The sequence below is a fragment of the Barbatula barbatula genome, assembly GCF_947034865.1.
Source record: "Barbatula barbatula genome assembly, chromosome: 15".
Classification (NCBI taxonomy): domain Eukaryota; kingdom Metazoa; phylum Chordata; class Actinopteri; order Cypriniformes; family Nemacheilidae; genus Barbatula; species Barbatula barbatula.
Window position 1 is genome coordinate 8,614,041 of NC_136778.1, and position 17,830 is coordinate 8,631,870.

At 38.3% G+C, this 17,830-nt stretch overlaps 1 protein-coding gene across 1 annotated transcript in view; it reads left to right on the forward strand.

Moving 5' to 3' along the window:
* ryr3 (ryanodine receptor 3) overlaps positions 1–17,830 on the forward strand; it is a gene marked incomplete at its 5' end in the record, with an annotated part of 73,308 nt that overhangs the window by 54,451 nt on the left and 1,027 nt on the right. Inside the window, 35 exons of the mRNA XM_079474811.1 lie at positions 67–307; positions 453–540; positions 630–722; positions 1,168–1,338; positions 2,213–2,272; positions 2,349–2,483; positions 2,657–2,769; positions 4,262–4,358; positions 7,471–7,583; positions 7,711–7,762; positions 7,858–7,911; positions 8,041–8,140; positions 8,476–8,555; positions 8,639–8,715; positions 8,803–8,876; positions 11,133–11,213; positions 11,628–11,716; positions 11,828–11,956; positions 12,031–12,135; positions 12,218–12,299; positions 12,369–13,676; positions 13,759–13,789; positions 13,864–14,029; positions 14,141–14,227; positions 14,625–14,822; positions 14,903–15,033; positions 15,114–15,156; positions 15,227–15,354; positions 15,757–15,817; positions 15,889–16,035; positions 16,127–16,261; positions 16,377–16,533; positions 16,940–17,004; positions 17,247–17,347; positions 17,704–17,755. Of these exons, the coding sequence (XP_079330937.1) occupies positions 67–307; positions 453–540; positions 630–722; positions 1,168–1,338; positions 2,213–2,272; positions 2,349–2,483; positions 2,657–2,769; positions 4,262–4,358; positions 7,471–7,583; positions 7,711–7,762; positions 7,858–7,911; positions 8,041–8,140; positions 8,476–8,555; positions 8,639–8,715; positions 8,803–8,876; positions 11,133–11,213; positions 11,628–11,716; positions 11,828–11,956; positions 12,031–12,135; positions 12,218–12,299; positions 12,369–13,676; positions 13,759–13,789; positions 13,864–14,029; positions 14,141–14,227; positions 14,625–14,822; positions 14,903–15,033; positions 15,114–15,156; positions 15,227–15,354; positions 15,757–15,817; positions 15,889–16,035; positions 16,127–16,261; positions 16,377–16,533; positions 16,940–17,004; positions 17,247–17,347; positions 17,704–17,755 (4,844 nt within the window). The remainder of the gene's footprint in view (positions 1–66; positions 308–452; positions 541–629; positions 723–1,167; positions 1,339–2,212; positions 2,273–2,348; positions 2,484–2,656; positions 2,770–4,261; positions 4,359–7,470; positions 7,584–7,710; positions 7,763–7,857; positions 7,912–8,040; positions 8,141–8,475; positions 8,556–8,638; positions 8,716–8,802; positions 8,877–11,132; positions 11,214–11,627; positions 11,717–11,827; positions 11,957–12,030; positions 12,136–12,217; positions 12,300–12,368; positions 13,677–13,758; positions 13,790–13,863; positions 14,030–14,140; positions 14,228–14,624; positions 14,823–14,902; positions 15,034–15,113; positions 15,157–15,226; positions 15,355–15,756; positions 15,818–15,888; positions 16,036–16,126; positions 16,262–16,376; positions 16,534–16,939; positions 17,005–17,246; positions 17,348–17,703; positions 17,756–17,830) is intronic.

The window sequence follows — 17,830 nt, forward strand, 5'->3', positions numbered from 1 at the left end:
TGTAAGTTCTTGAACACAGAGTTAATGAAATGACCTCAAATCTCTTTGCATTCTGCCTGCATGTAGTTTACACCCAGCCTATCATTAGCAAGGCTGGTGCCGATCTGCTGAGGGCACACTTCCTGCCGACGCTTGAGAAGCTGAAGAAAAAGACTGTGAAAGTGGTGGCTGAGGAAGAGTTGCTTCGGGCTGAAAGCAGAGGAGAGACACAGGAAGCTGAACTACAGATTCTGGACGAGTTTGCTGTTCTCTGCAGGGATCTTTATGCTTTCTATCCTATGCTCATTCGATACGTGGACAACAACAGGTATTGCTGTGAACTATTTCAGAAACTATTTAAAGTAACATCTAAGCATATTAGACATTTTCTGGAATGCACATATCAACATCAGAACAGACAAGCTTTCCACCACAGCTGTCTATCTCATCACATCTTTCTTTTCATTGTCTAGATCCAAATGGCTGAAGAAACCGGTTTCCGATTCAACTGAACTTTTCAAGATGGTGTCTGAGATTTTCATCCTTTGGTGTAAATCTCATGTACGTTTTTAACATTTCCAAAATTATTTCAAGGCGTTTTCAAAAAATTCTTCAAGATTTCCTAAAGTTCTCTGTGTGTTTGTTCACAGAACTTTAAAAGGGAAGAGCAAAATTTTGTAGTGCAAAATGAAATCAACAACCTGGCGTTTCTCACTTCGGACAGCAAGACTAAAATGTCAAAGGTAATTGCACCATTAAAAAATCCCCAGCTGTCCGAAACCCGTACACACTTGTTACCCAATGATTCCAGACATTAAGTTAATCCTCTGGGGTTGGAACCACCTGTCATAACCCATTTTTCCTTTTTATTGTACATTCATGTTTTGGCCACTGTTTTTACTGGATTATTCCTTGTCTTATTCATAAATATAGAATCAGTGTAGCACAATGTTGCTTTGGCCCGGTTTCACAAACAGGGTTTATCTTAAGTCAGGACTAGGCCTTAGTTAAATTAGGTTGCCTTATACTTTGCCTTAGTAAAAACTATGCTAGTGTGAATCTTGAGACAAAACTCACGCATTGACATGTTTTAGGATCCGTCATTGCAAGTTATTTTCAGTAAAAATAGCTCAAACTAGCATTTTAGTCTGGGACTAGATGTAAAGATGTATTTCTGTATTAAACCAGTCTGGAGGTCAGGACCAAGAAAGAAGAGGAAAAAGGAGAAAAGGAGAGTTATACTCCATCCAGACTTCCCTCATAGTAGCGGCTCACAAGAAGATGCTGCCCATTGGCCTGAACATGTGCACTCCGGGAGACCAGGAGCTCATTTCACTTGCCAAGACCCGTTACAGTCTGGTGAGTACCTTTCTTGTTCCATGTACCATGCCTTGTTTGCTCCCCCATTTTATTATAAACCTTTAACAAGTTTTTCAGCAGTGTACAAAATATCTAAATTAACAGAATGTCAACAAAAAAGAGACATGGTCGTTACTAACTTTCATTCTGTAAACGGATATCTATTTAATTCACGTGTTAACATGCATATCAATAAACCAGCTACGCAGAAAACTGCATTTACAGGGAAATTTGAGACTTGTCAGGTTTTTCACGTGTAGTGACATCACAACGATAATCTGTTTGGTAATTAAAAAAAATGCTGCAGGAAATGGTTCAGAAGCTGTATTTTTACATCTCTTCTCATGTCTGCAGTACCTGCATACATTTACATTACTTACATTGCATTATCCTATACATTTATACATAGGTATCTGCAATCCCCTGAGATCGAACCCACAAACCTTGTGTTGTTAAGGCAATGCTCTTACCACTAAGCTACAGGAAAGCATATGCAACAATAGTTTTTCATTTGGCGTTTCCTCATCAACATGATTCGAGGGCGGACTTTTATGCGTTATTAAACTGTTAGTTCCGTTTGGGACTTTTTCTATTGCTCTGTCAGACATGCGCACATAAACAAAACTGAGATAAAACCGGTAAAGACGTTTACATGCAACGCAAAATCGGAGTAATGGGCAAAAAACGACCTCTACCGAGCAGGTTTTTCTTACGCTGTTTATGAGCGTTCCCCCGATCAACGAAAACCGTTTTACGCGTTTACATGCCCTTACACATTATCATCTTATTAAGCAGAATCGGAGTAAGACTGTGCATGTACACGCACTCATTAAAACTCTAGAAATGATCTCTAATAAGCTTCTCTCTTCAACAGAAAGACACAGATGAGGAGGTCAAAGAGCACCTGACAAAGAACCTCCATCTTCTGGAGAAGGTCTGAACAAATCATAATCTAACAAACATGCTGAGATATTAACATTGATTCAATGGTGTTTCTCGTGGCATCACAGTCAGAAGATCCAGCGGTTCAGTGGCAGTTAAACCTTTACAAAGAGATTGTGGTGAAGAATGAGGGACCTTCAGAAGAACAGCAACCTGTGGATAGAATTCAAACCATCTCTGCTGCTGTCTACCACCTCGATCAGGTCAAAAAAGGCACTTTTATAATATTGCTAATCTGTGTACACTTGTCCCGGATGCTGTTTTGATCTCATTAAGTCATTTTCCAGTTTCTGCTTTTATCTTTTACAGATCTGAACATGCATGTTTAAAACTAGCATTCAGTCACCCACACTTAGCACATTTATTTCACTGGCAGGTGGAGCTGCCTCTAAGGAACAAGAAAATGGTGTTTGAAAAGTTGCTTTCAAAGCAACGCAAGCGTGCCGTCGTGGCTTGTTTCCGCATGGCACCACTTTACAATTTACCAAGGTACGTCCTTAGAAGCCTATGCATTGTTTTATTTGCAATATTGAGCTTTAACATTTACTTTCTTTAAGGACATTTGGTTGGCTTACCAACACCTTCACACGCTTCCTGTACTTACCCACGTATACTTGAAATGATCTTATCTAGTCTTTTTTCTTCCAAACGCAGCTCAGTGCATTCTTTACTCTGTTCCCTGTTGTGTCAATATGTTTATATGTAACTCAAAGTGTGCTTATTGATTTTTTTGGGAATATCAAACTGGTTTTTCCGTGCTCCTTTCTTCTTCCTCCTAAAACCTTTCCCTTTTTGTTGTCTCCATAACACACTTCAGATACAAAAATAATAATTACTTCCTGAATGGCTATCGGTACGTTTGGCTGGAAAAGGTGTACCATACCTCCAGCTTTGATCGACTGTTCTCCATGCTAACGGTAATGTGAGACTAAGAGAAGTCATGTTCCAAACCTCCTCCTTCATTCTCCAAGCTATAGGCTGAGCACAAGCACACCGTAGTGCCGCCATTCTGAATGGTCACCTTCCGTTCTTCACTTTAAGGAGTTTCAGGGTGAGCAGAAACGTTTGTCACCACTACAATGGCCCCAAAAAGTATTTGGAACCTTGAGCCACACTTTAAGCTGTATGGATGTCTTTACATTATGTAACAAAATATACAACCATGTGTCATTAGATATAATGGACTATAGAATAAACAGGCTTTTCAAGCAACACAAGTTATTGTTTTTGTTTTATTGTAGTAATATTTTGAATTAGCTTGAATTGTCTTGTAATTCTGTGCTTTTGTCGTTGTATTATTTATTTGTATATTTTTGCCGAATTTTATTATTTTAGTTAAAATGTTTTATTTATTTTCAGTTAATAATTTTGTAGAGAGTTTTTTCTGTTTATTTTCGCTTTGTTCAAGTTTTTCAAATAACATTGATTTAAATGAGCAGAAATGTTTTAATCGTTGTAGTCTGACTAAATAATAACAACATGGCAACACATAAACAAAACTTTGTTAGTTATTTTTAGTATAGTGGTGACCAGAAGTAATGTCCAGGGGCATCTTTATATATCTAAACATCACTTTTGGCCACAACTGAATGTGAAGATATATTTCTCAAAATAAGGATAAAAGGACACTTTCTGGTTGTCACGCATGGTTTCACAAAAGGATGCATTTGCCACTTGGTTTGATGATTTTGTTACACAATGTAATTCAATTCATACAGTATTAAGAACGACTTGAGTGTCCAAAATACTTTTTGTGACCGCTGTACTGTACTTTGAGCACATTGTAAGGTAAGATGAATGTAGGGTGTTGAGAATCTGGTCATCAAAACATCCTCTTCCAGATTGTACCTCATTAAGGTGACCAGTCAGATAAGGGCCCGGACTGTACATCTTCCTGTCACTCCACAGAATGCACCTCCTTCCTTCATCTACCTCCTCTCCCTCCTCTCCTCTTAACCTCCCTCTCCCCCCCACTCCTCAGGCATCGCTCAATTAATCTCTTCCTCAATGGCTATCAGAGACTATGGATAGAGACAGAAGAGTACTCTTTTGAGGAGAAGCTAGTGCAGGACCTGGCAGTAAGTACTGGGCTGGCATCAGCGCTGCCCCGTGTGCTGTGTGTGCCCGCTGGTGCCCTCTCGGCAGCCGAATGCTCTGCGGCCAGCACCTTGCCCGCTCAAGGGCGGGAGCACGTCTCTGCCCGTCTCATGTACTCATCGTGGCCTGTGTTCAGCTCGGCCAGTTGCGTGGCGCGCTGCAAACCGAAGCGTGGCAGCCAAGGCATGCATGAGTTTCGGCTGAGCCTCAGTCCTCGTCGTCACGCTAGAAAAGCGGTCTGTTTCAGCGTGGTAAGAGGGGCGGACGTTCCCTGCGACGCTCCGCTTTTTTCTTTGGGTGTCGTCTCTTTTCGTTAGTCTCGTATGTTGTGAAAGTCGGTGGCATGTTCACCTCATCTAAAGATCATGTCTCGGTGTAGCTTCATGTCGAGCGGCTGGTATGTGAACTTAGAGAGACTTCTTTTTAATTAATCCATATGAGCAGGAAATATTTTTAGCACCAGTCAGAAATATGAGCAGACACTAATTTTGACATTAAAATGTAGAGTAACTGATAATTATTGGTTAATAATTGGGCGCTCATCGTAAAAACCATGTGAAGACACCCTTCGACGGAGATTTATGTAAAGATGGGGTAACATGCTATTTTATAAATTCTGACTTTTTGCACTGTTAAACATGAAGGCTTCTCATGCTTAACTTGGCCAACTTGCTAAAAACCGAGTTGGACGTAGTATTTCTGTGGTTGATACAATATCCCAGCACTCCAACTTGTTTCGGAATGTTTTTTATAAGTCTGGATCCCTGTTTCGTAAAATTTGTGGAGGTTATATAAACGTTGGATATAACACTGGATTTTTAGAAAACAGTGCTTAAAGATGCCAGACATGAACTGTCCGCGGTAAATCAAACTAAGTCATACGTCTGTGTGTTGTTGCCAGTACGTGCATAATGTAAAAAACACGAAGGAATTAATGCGATGTAGTATTGTGTGCTCGTGCTGTAGTTCTGTCTTTTCTGCAGTTCTGTAGCTCGTCTTTTGCCAGAAATAATCGTACAGCTAGATCTCTCTTTTATACATTTGATCAGACTAAATACTCTTCGAAATACGACATATGCAATACTACTGTATAGGTACTCAATATGAATATGAGATTGGCAGAAACTGCGTGTGTTACCCCATCTTTAATCATTTGCGTTACTGTACAACAATCTACGCACACTGCTACAAAGCCATATCCATTGCTGTATCTCCATGTGAATTTGCATGTTGACCCTGAGCTGGTCATTGGTCCCTAAACATCTCATGTGTGTAATACATCACACCAGATCCCAGTGACCATGCTCAGAACATTCAAAGTGTTTCTCAGCTCAGGCCCAGTGGTCATAAAGGATCGAACTTCCTCCTTCAACATTTCAATTTATGCTTTTACTCAAAGCCACTTAAAATACAAAATCTAAATAATCAGTAAGTGATGGGAACCCATGAATCTGGCTTGAACTGAGTCATATTGCAATAGTTTTTTTTCTGTACAAGTGAGTTTTTAAAAGTAGACACACGACCTGAACAGAGAGACACTGGCCTTGAGTACATTTAAGTGTGTCTTCGTGTGAAAAACGTGCATGTTTCAATAACAAAAAGCAGAGTATTGGAGTATAATGCTAAATGACTGGAATGATATGATTCTGCATAGCATCATGTTAATTCTATAACAGCGTGAACAAAAGCAAGGTTATGTGATGAGTGTGAATCAAAGCAAGGTTATGTGATGAGTGTAATGTCTTGGTTTGTGACTCTGTAAACGGCTGTACATTATTCAGAATTTTATTCGGAATGTTTTTACTAAATTCTTGAATTTGAATTGAATTTGCATTGAGGTTGCAAACAGGTTGGTGAATTACACCACATCCTAACCAAATCTGATGCAATTCCTGCGATTTCCCTGCAATTTATGCCGTGCTTTTGCCGTTATTTGAGCATGTGAAATTTGTTCGGACGGTGGTACGAAAATGGGCGGGATTTTTCCCCATTTTCTACATTTCTGTAGCGAGATGTCATGCTGTGACGTCTTGATCTTCTATTGGTCTCACGTGATGCGAATACGTCGTGCAGCGCTGTCGTGACTGGTTAGGACACAACCTCTGATTAACATGGAAAAGATACCTTTTATCGAGTGTCACACCAGATGCAGCTTGATGCGACACGCCAAAAGACAATCGAACGCATTATAATCCATTATAATTGTACATTTTGTCCTCACTGGATGTGGATCCGGTGTAGACATGATGTTACAGATCAAATTTATGGAATCTAGTTCAAATTTTAATAAAAATTGTGAATGTATACTGAATTATCCTTAAGCATGTGATCATATCAATTTTTTTAAAACATTAAGGCTGTAATTCTTATTTTTTCTTGGTTAAAAAAAGGACTGAGCTAGTAGGCTACATAAATAATCCGTGTTCTAAACCGTCTCCTTATCTTATGTTATTCACAATTGTATTGTATAATTTTATAGGAGTTGTTTTTTGCCTTTGAAGGGCAATATGTTTTATTATATTTAAAAAAATATTTTGCTTGAATGTCCTTATTCATCTCAAATAATAGAACCAAAAACATGAATATGGCTTACAAAATAGAAACAGAACTAATACGGGTAGTTGATAAATAAACCGTAAATGTGACCTATGGTGTGGCAACACAAATTTTGTAAAAACTAACAATAAAGATAAATCTCTCTGAAGAAATACAATATTAACAGTTTTGCAAATGTTTGCTGTCACACCATAGGACACATGTACGGTTTGTCAACCACCCATATGTTCTTCTCTATTTTGTTGCTCTGAAGACAGAAGTACCTTGTTTGAAAAAGGCTTTATTCTTCCAAATGCGACATCCTGTTGGCCTCGCCAAATTCAATTCAAATTCATGAAATTGTCAGTTCTTTAATTCTGAATTTTGCCCTATAGTGGTAATAAGATCTGTGAGCATGGGTTTGTCAATCAAAGTGTGTTTGTACATAAGAAAATGTTCAAAGTAAATACTTTTTGGTGAAAACAGACAGTTTGGGAGAAAACTGGAGGTCTTTTGTAACGTTTGCTGTATTTATAACTTCTGTTGCTCTTCCTACAGAAAACTCCCATGATTGTGGCAGAGGAAGAGGAGGAAGAGGTCGCTGAAGTTCAGCCTGATCCTCTCCATCAGCTCATCCTTCACTTCAGTCACAATGCTCTGACTGAGAGGAGGTGAGATATATTCACACACATCTGCTGTAAAGTGCATAGAAACCCGTCTTTGTTCATTTTATGATAATGGCCGACTGTTTCATTACATATGTATTGTTGTAGTTTCATTACATGTGTTTTGTTGTAGTTTCCTAGAGGAGGATCCTCTGTATATTGCTTATGCTGATATGATGGCAAAGGTCAGTGTGGTATTTACCAAATCTTGTATTGTAAAGGTATTCACAAATAGCCACAAATTATCAAAATGACAGAAAATACACGTCTTACATTACAGAGCTGTGCTGAGAATGAAGAAGAGGAAGAAGAGGGGAAAGAAAAAACGTTTGAGGTATGACTGTAGCTCAACATTTTAGTCAGTATCAGATGTGTCGAGGTTATGCATCTGATGAAAACTACAAATATCCACTAATATTAAGATGCTACTGTATATCAACGCTGGTGTTTTCCTCTTTCACAGGAAAAGGAAATGGAGAAGCAGAAGATTCTGTACCAGCAGGCAAGACTTCACGCCCGTGGTGCGGCTGAAATGGTCCTACAGATGATCAGTGCCAGTAAATGTAAATATCAGGTCCTTTTAAGGCTGTGTTTGGCTTGTTAATAAATGTGGGTGGAGTATAGCTAGATTTTTTGGTCATTCTCGCTATTAACAAACCATTAACTACGACTTTCCCCCCATTAAACTCTTTATTTGTTGCTTTTTTAATACAGTTGTTAGTAAGGTAGTTGTTTAGGTTTAGGTATTGGGTAGGATTAGGGTAATAGAATATGGTCATGCAGAACAAGTGTTTTATAAGTACTAATAAACAGCCAATAATAGGCATGCTAATGACAACTAGTTAATAGTGAGAATTGTCCCCTATTCTGAGGTGTTACCGATTTTTTTTTATTGAAGGTCGACTTGGTCCAATGGTGACTGGTACCCTTAAACTGGGCATTTCAATTCTGAATGGAGGCAACGTACTTGTACAGCAGGTAAAGAACTTGACCGGAGATCGACATGTCTGTGGTGTTTCATTGAAGATACTGACTTACTTTAATGCTTTGAATCTCTTAAGAAAATGCTGGATTATTTGAAAGAAAAGCGAGATGCTGGATTCTTTAAAAGTTTATCTGGATTGATGCAGTCTTGCAGGTGAGTGTGAGCACAGTTCTGCACCAATGATCTATATTGGCCAACAATTTGAACAGAATTGTGTATATTTCTCTTTGTCTCTGGCAGTGTGCTGGATTTGAATGCATTTGAAAGGCAAAATAAAGCAGAGAGTCTTGGAATGGTGACTGAAGAGGGCTCAGGTAAGCGAAAGGTTTTTCTGTTTGTTTTATGATGATTTGTTTAGATTAGATTCAACTTTATTGTCATTGCACATATACAAGTACAGTGTAACTAAATGTAGTTTAGGGCTAACCAGAAGTACAGGATATACAGTTTGAATAAATACAGAATACAATATTGAGAAAATATTCTACAGTGGGCATGGATTATGAAAATATTTGACTATAGGTTTGTACTATGAACAATATGTACAGATGGCTATATGAACACTAACACTATGAACATTAATGTACAGTTGGCTATGAACAGATAATAATTTAGGATCGTTTATACAGTGTATTTGAATAATTTTGCCGCAATAAAGTTTCCCTGAGATTATGTAAATAAGAGAAATTTTAAAGTTGTCCCATGGAAACGTTTTGAGATGCACTTTATTTCACTCTGACAGTAGAATAATGCAGAATCATCATATCATTCTGTCTGTGTTCAATGTGATGTCTGTAACATTTTGGTTTATCATCATGTCATTAAAGAGCTTCATCTTGAAAGGTGAAATCAGGTGGCCACAGCGATGCAATGATCCTATGCCAAGAAAATAATGAAACGTTTTTATAAATATAAAAGATTAAAATAAAATATGCTAGGGTATGTGAGTGTCGTTTGTGTGTGAAGGCTATTTCTTATATGGCATCTATATAGTTGTGAATCATCTGCACAACCCTTGTTATTAAAATTAGCATTAAAATATATTTAACTTTATATTCAAATTACATATGTATAGTGTTGGGTATAACTAGTTACTAAGTAAAAAGTTACTGTAATTTAATTACTTTTCCCTTGAAAAGTACATTTGATTACAGTAACTTCTGATGTTATTGAACTAAATACTGTGTAATATATTCAATAGTGGAAATGACATCAAAATGATAGGTCTTACTTTAAAATGTAAGCTTTAATGTATCCTTCTAACATTTGTATACTTTGGTCGGTTAATAAGAATAATTTATGTAGTTATTCATGATGTATTTGAATTAATTAAATACGCCATTTTATGTCTTTTCTTGAATCAGTTCTTATCAAGGTGCACGTAGGATATAGAAAATAACTAGGAATACGTAATTACACTTATAGAGAAGAGAGTGTGGTGGGTGCTTAAAATTTATGAAAATATTGTCAAAAGTTGGTTATCTTAATGTTTTCACACTGCATTTGAAATACAGACATTGCAGGATTATACTCACGACTTCAAAAATAGATTCCAGTCTCAATTAATAATATGCTGTATATGCCCTGCACAGTATGCTTCTCAGCATCAAATATTTGTTCATACAGCAGATTGAATCTTATTATTAAACCTTATTAAAACAGACACACTTATTTCTTGGAATGTAAGATTTATGTAAACACTTGTGACTGCATGTCCTCTCACTTAAAGCTGAATGACTTAATTCTTTCTCAAATTCATTTGCCTTTGTCTGCTCTCTTTGTTTGTCCTCCATCATTTTATACTGGATTGCAGTCAACTCGGGCGAGCAGGGTAAATACAGTTTAGCTATTCGTCGATTCGCAACGCTATCCAGTGGCATGTCTCCGTTCTTGAAAACTGCCCGTTCTCCTGCTAGAATCAATGCACTGTTCACTGGTGCTGGCTTGTAGAGACACAGAACTGCATGCTAAAACACAAAAGAAAGACAGAACTAAACCAGGCTCATTCCTTTACTAAACTTAATCTGGGAAATTTTGTCTTCCATGTGAAACTGTGTTGAAATACATTGAAATACATCAAGTAGCCTTAAGTGTAGGCTATTGTACGTTCAGCTAAGGATCAAAACACAGCTACAAAATAAGCTATGCTGTGGATCTGGGGCTATTTCACAAGGCTGGTTCCTTACATGACTAACTTTCACAAGCGTGATGTTGTGTACAACAGATCTCTCACTCTTTATTACTTTTGGTATGAAATGGTTAATACGGCACCAGTATTTTCTTTCGGGATATGATACAATCGTATCTCCAGCACACGGTCCTTGTGAAAGTTACTTTGCTAACCCAGCTTCATGAAATCTCTGTCGTTTCTGTGGATTAATCTACAAGCTTTTCTTTTTCCAGTCAGCTCTTGGGATGCGGTTGCGAGCCTGCATTCTAAAGCTCCTCATCCTAAATCAATTATGCTCCTAAAATACGTGCTAGTCAAACGCTTGCTTGAGACCGATGAAGGTCTGTTGACGTTCTTCACCTTTAAAGAAAGTAACTACATTTTTCTGTCATGTTTTAAGGTTCGAAAGTACTGCAAAATGATGAGTTTACAAAGGATCTATTCAGGTTTTTGCAACTCCTGTGCGAGGGCCACAATAATGGTGAGACTTTGAACATTGTGCTTTTTCGTTAAATCAAACTCAGAACGCAGTGTATAAACTTTTACTTGGTTTCATTTCATTGAAATGATTTCTTTTAAGACTGTTAGAACATTACACTAGGAAAGCCAAAGTCAAGCAGGTGTAACGTGAATGCACAGTGTCTGACCAATGCATGTACTGTATGTGTAATAAATGAAAAGTTTGCAATTTAAATTTATTTTACTTGAAAAATGATTGATTGTACTTCAAAATGTAAGGAAGCATTTTTTTCTACAGTGTTCTGTACTATTTCTTTACATTTGCAACATTAACACTGAATAAAATACAGTTGACCCTTTTACAACCATTTTACTACTTTGCAATTGATTATCTTCTCTTATCATTTAACATTTCTTATTTTAATGCCCTCAACAGATTTCCAAAACTTCCTCCGGACCCAGACAGGAAATACTACTACCGTCAACATCATCATTAGCACCGTGGACTACCTCTTACGTCTACAAGTAACACATGCACTAAACATATGTGTGGATGTATTTATGGTGAATTGACCAAAATACTGAATCATGAGTTTACTACAGTCTGAGGTAAATATAATTTGTTTTTGTCACCAGGAATCCATAAGCGATTTCTACTGGTATTACTCTGGGAAAGAAGTCATGGACGAGGCTGGACAACATAACTTCTCCAAAGCGTTGGCAGTAGCCAAACAGATCTTTAACTCACTCACAGAGTACATCCAGGTACAGTCATGCATGTGCTCTACACTCCTGCTGTACTGTGCATTAGACTTTTATAATACTTGGATTATTTTCAGGGCCCATGTATTGGGAATCAGCAGAGTTTGGCACACAGCAGGTTGTGGGATGCAGTGGTGGGATTCCTGCATGTTTTCGCCAACATGCAAATGAAACTATCACAGGTAACAACCTAATAACTCTTGAGACATTAAAGGCTATAAAATGCATTATGTGCCCATAGTCCGTTCACTTTTCTTCACACAGGATTCTAGTCAAATCGAGCTACTAAAGGAACTGATGGATTTGCAGAAGGATATGATAGTCATGTTGTTATCTCTTCTTGAAGGTAAGTGTTTTTGATCTTCTCCCCTTCTCAGCTGAAGAATATTAGATTCATGAGCGTTTCGTTACACAGGTAATGTGGTCAACGGAACAATCGGCAAGCAGATGGTCGACACTTTAGTGGAGTCCTCCAGCAACGTGGAAATGATCCTCAAATTCTTTGACATGTTCCTCAAACTGAAGGACCTAACCACATCAGATAACTTCAAGGACTACGACCCAGACTGCAAAGGCGTCATATCCAAAAGGGAGTTCCATAAATCAATGGAAAGCCAAAAGCAATACACGCAGTCGGAGATCGAGTTCCTTCTGTCCTGCGTGGAGGCGGATGAGAATGACATGTTCCACTACGAAGAGTTTGTGGAACGTTTCCATGAACCAGCCAAGGACATCGGCTTTAATGTGGCGGTGCTGCTCACAAATCTTTCCGAGCACATGCCTCACGACTCACGCCTGTCCACCTTCTTACACCTGGCTGAAAGTGTGCTCAGCTACTTTGAGCCCTACCTTGGCCGTATCGAGATCATGGGGGGCGCCAAGAGGATCGAAAGGGTTTACTTTGAGATCAGTGAGTCCAGCAGAACCCAGTGGGAGAAGCCTCAGGTCAAAGAGTCTAAACGACAGTTCATCTTCGACGTGGTGAATGAAGGCGGTGAGAGCGAGAAGATGGAGCTCTTCGTAAACTTCTGCGAGGACACCATCTTTGAGATGCAGTTGGCGTCTCAGATTTCCGAGCCGGATGCTGCCGAGCGTCCTGAGGAGGATGAAGAAGAGGAGTTGCACAGTCTTCTCGAGGGGTTATCTGAGGAGGAAGATGCCTCGCTCGAGTCTGCCTCCGCCTTCACCGCGGCATGTGCGTCTGTGAAGAAGAGCATGTCTAATTTCCGTCAAATGCTGACTTTGAAGAGCATGCGCAAACAGTTCAAGAAATTCAGGAAGCTGACCATCAGAGAGATGATTACAGGCTTCTTCTCTTTCTTCTGGATGCTCTTCACCGGGTTTTTCAAAGGCATTTTTGGCATTGTCTTTGGGTTCTTCCATATTATTTGGTCGTCTATGTTTGGAGGGGGGCTTGTAGAGGGGGCTAAAAACATGAAAGTGACTGATATCTTAGGTAACATGCCTGATCCTACACAGTTTGGAATCCATGGTGATGTTTTAGAAGCAGAAAAGATTGAAAGCAATGAGCTAGTGGTGTCGGCAGATATGGTACAAATGACAGGCGCTGGTGCAGAGAAGCTGGAGGCTGATATGGTCATGGATCTCCTGTCTCCGGGAGGAAAGAAAGAGGGGAAACATGGAGCAGAACCTGGTCTGGGTGATGTCTGTGATATACTTACTGAGGCCAGCGCTCCTGTCGAGAAGAAGAAAACTCAGGTTTGTATCTATTCTGATAAGACTGAGGAAAAATGCAAATTATTTCATAAAGTTTGTTGTTTTTATTACACAGAAGGTAGCTGCAGACAAGCCTGAATCAGAACCGGAGAAAGCAGAGTAAGTTTCACCTTCAGTTGTTTTGAGATATTGTCTTTGATCATGTCCAGATTTTGACATTGAGATGTTTTTAGCACTGAGAACCAGGAGAAAGAGGACAAGGCTAAAGAGGAAACAACAGAGGAAACAGCAGCAGCCAAACCAACTCCAAGACCCAAACGTGGCTCAACAAAAGATGCATCTCCAGCGTTTATGGCCTGCTTCGTTGCAGGGCTTGAAGTCTACAAAACCAAAATGCTGGTACAATACTTACATTTTATTTTCCTGCAGGACGAACCCGAACCAAGGGTGAATATAAAAGTTTTGATTAAATTTGTTTAACACTAAATGTGTGGTTATTTTCCTTTGTAGAATTACCTGGCTCGTAACTTCTACAACCTACGTTTTCTGGCTCTTTTCGTGGCCTTTGCCATCAACTTCATCCTGCTCTTCTATAAGGTTTCTATATAAATATACCAATAAATATATTAATTTCAATTAATAGTGATTTAATTTATAATACATTATAAACTCAAAAGCAATTTTTTTTTCTTGTTTTAGCTTCTATAAATTTTTTTCGTGTTAATTGTGGTAAAAAATGTTATGCGTGTTTGTCATTATATTTTTTATTTTTTTGTATTGTTATAAGTTTCATTTATTTTTATTCTAGTTTAGTTTTGATATTCTGTTAATAATTTAGTGACTCAAACTTATTTCAGTTTATTGCTAACATTTAGTTTTAATAATAATATTTTGGCCGATATTTTTAGTTCAATTAACAGAAATGTTTTAACAAACGATACTGTAATAACCTCAATAATAAGTCCTCTGACTAGTTTTGTTTTTGCATACTAAGGTGACTGGAGATTTTGATGATGAGGAAGAGGAAGGATCCTGGGGTGATGCAGAAGATGAAGGCGATGAAGATGATGAAGGAGTGGAATACTTCATTCTTCAGGAGAGCACTGGTTATATGGCGCCCACTTTGACTTTTTTGGCTGTGTTTCACACGGTCATCTCCTTACTTTGCGTCGTTGGTTATTATTACCTAAAGGTTTACACCCATTACACCTGTAGTTTGTATAAATATATCAAAGCTGTACAACATTTAACTTTCTTCTCTGCTCGCTGTAGGTTCCCTTAGTTGTTTTTAAGCGTGAGAAAGAGATTGCCAGAAAGCTGGAGTTTGATGGTTTATATATCACCGAGCAGCCGTCTGATGATGATATCAAAGGACAGTGGGATCGTTTGGTTATTGCAACTCCGTAAGAAAACTTTCAGGCATTCATTTTCATTTCTCTTGTATTCATGTAATTCTAGCACTGACGCAAAAACTGTCTTTCAGGTCATTCCCTAACAATTACTGGGACAAGTTTGTTAAGAGAAAGGTAAGTGAAGGCACAGTAAACATGACATGTTATGAAGTGATGGTGCGTCTTTTCATTGGGCTTTCTTTAGGTTATCAATAAATATGGTGACTTGTATGGAGCCGAGCGCATAGCTGAACTTCTGGGTCTGGATAAGAGCGCACTGGACTTCGACCCGACTGAAGAGGCTGTAGTGAAGGAGGCGTCTCTACTGTCCTGGTGAGCTATTGTCACATGAAAGAGCCTGAATTTATCGAAAGGGTTATAATACAAAACACCCTTTCAAGAATCTGTTTAAGGACAAGTAAATGTCACAGTTTTTAACCATAAAGTGTTTGTCAGCAGGGGCAGCTTAAAACTTCAACACTTTTACCTTGGTTTAGTTTATATAGGTATTTGTAGAAATAGCATTAATAGCATTAAAATGTCTTTCTAATCGACACGTTTAAGTTACATGAACTTGAGTAGGTTTCTATTTTAAATGAAACATACTTGTTGATAACAGGGTTGACAATTTTACTATCACAAAATGTCTTCAACACTTGCGATTAAAGGCTGAAAAGAATCTCTTTCAAACTATAGAATCAGATCATGCGGTCATGACTTTGCTTTCAATTACAGGTTGAGCTCTATTGATACCAAGTATCACATCTGGAAGATGGGAGTAGTGCTAACTGACAATGTGAGTATTATGACATTGTCCTACATCACAATGATGTGTTTGACACTAACATGTTGTGCTTTTATGTCCAGTCTTTCCTCTATCTGATCTGGTACACCACCATGTCTATTCTGGGACATTACAATAACTTCTTCTTCGCCGCTCATTTGCTGGACATCGCCATGGGCTTCAAGACCTTAAGGACTATTTTGTCTTCTGTGACTCACAATGGCAAACAGGCATGTCTCGTCCACCGGAGGGCAACCGTAGTTCAGTTTTACCACAAAGCATCATGGCATTTCATTTTAATGAAATACTATCTTTGAACAGTTGGTGTTGACTGTGGGGCTTCTGGCAGTCGTGGTCTATCTGTACACCGTGGTGGCCTTCAACTTCTTCCGCAAGTTCTACAACAAGAGCGAGGATGAGGACCAGCCTGACATGAAGTGTGATGATATGATGACTGTGAGTTTGTGACATGTTAATGTTACTTTTTCAAAAATGTTTTGTAGGCTATTCAGTTGTAAAAAGAAACTAAAATACTTTAATACAAGAAAAAACGATTCCATGTGTTTTCCAGTGTTACCTGTTCCACATGTATGTTGGTGTGAGGGCCGGTGGAGGCATCGGTGACGAAATCGTAGACCCGGCGGGTGACCCTTACGAGCTCTACCGTATTCTGTTTGACATCACTTTCTTTTTCTTCGTCATCGTCATTCTGCTGGCCATCATTCAGGGTACTGCGAATTAAACTCATTATATCAACAAGAGCACCCAACCCTCCAGTGGTGTAACGTTAAAGTATTGGAGTAATGGAATTAGTTACTGTAGTCAAGTATCTTTTTGGCTTCTTTGTAGTAGTACTGAGTATTAAAGATATTAGCAACTTTTACGCTCTACTTGACTATATTTTTGAATAAGTATATGTACTCTTTACTCCACTACATTTGTAATGACTAATGCAATCACACATTACATTTTGCATGTCACCTAACGTTTTCTTTAAATTGCTACAGAAGAAGCACTATTGCCATTTATAGGGCATTGTCTTAAGCATTTTGCCCTTACTTACTGAAACTTGTCAACAGGGATTCTTTATGCGGGTGCATTATGAGGTAATGAATGCTTTCATTTGCAAACCAGGTTTGATCATTGACGCCTTCGGTGAGTTGAGAGACCAGCAGGAGCAGGTGAACGAAGACATGGAGGTGAGCGTTTGCAGCAACATGTTCTGCTTAATAACACGCAACTATAAATACAACTATAGGATGTAAATTGTAGGCTGATGTCCTCCAGAAGTGTAAACACTGTCAAAACATCGCTATGTTTGGGTGTCATGACATGGCAACTGGCTCAACCAAATTTGGATGAGGGTGAATAGTGTTTGTGAAATCTGATCCTAGAAAATACATAAAGGTAATGATAAGCAAGACGTAATGTTTTTATCTAGACAAAATGCTTCATCTGTGGAATCGGGAATGACTACTTCGACAGAACTCCGCATGGCTTTGAAACCCACACCTTACAAGAGCACAATCTGGCGAACTACCTGTGAGTACACACAGTACAGTACTGATATAAACATCTAAAATGTTGCTTTAAGGCCCGTTCACACATAAATTACAACTTTAAGATAATGATAAATATATCAGCATATACAGTATATATGGAGAATAATATTATTTATAATGTTTGTAAAACAGATTTTGTTTGGTGGTCAAAGTTTTTCATTCGTATAGTGATGATGTGGTCATTAGTTTAAAAAATATGTTCTAAATTTAAGATACAGTTATCGTCTTTGGTGTAAACAGGTTTTAAATATATAAATTATGACATTCTTTGAATTCCTGGAATGTTTCCTTTGAGAACAAAACTGCAATTCTAAATGTTCCAATACTATTTAACAGATTTTTCTTGATGTATCTGATCAACAAAGATGAGACTGAACACACTGGTCAGGTAATCCACAAAATCTAAATTAAAAGATGATAAAAAAATAGCTTTGTGGGTGAAAATGCTTTTGGAATTTTCTCA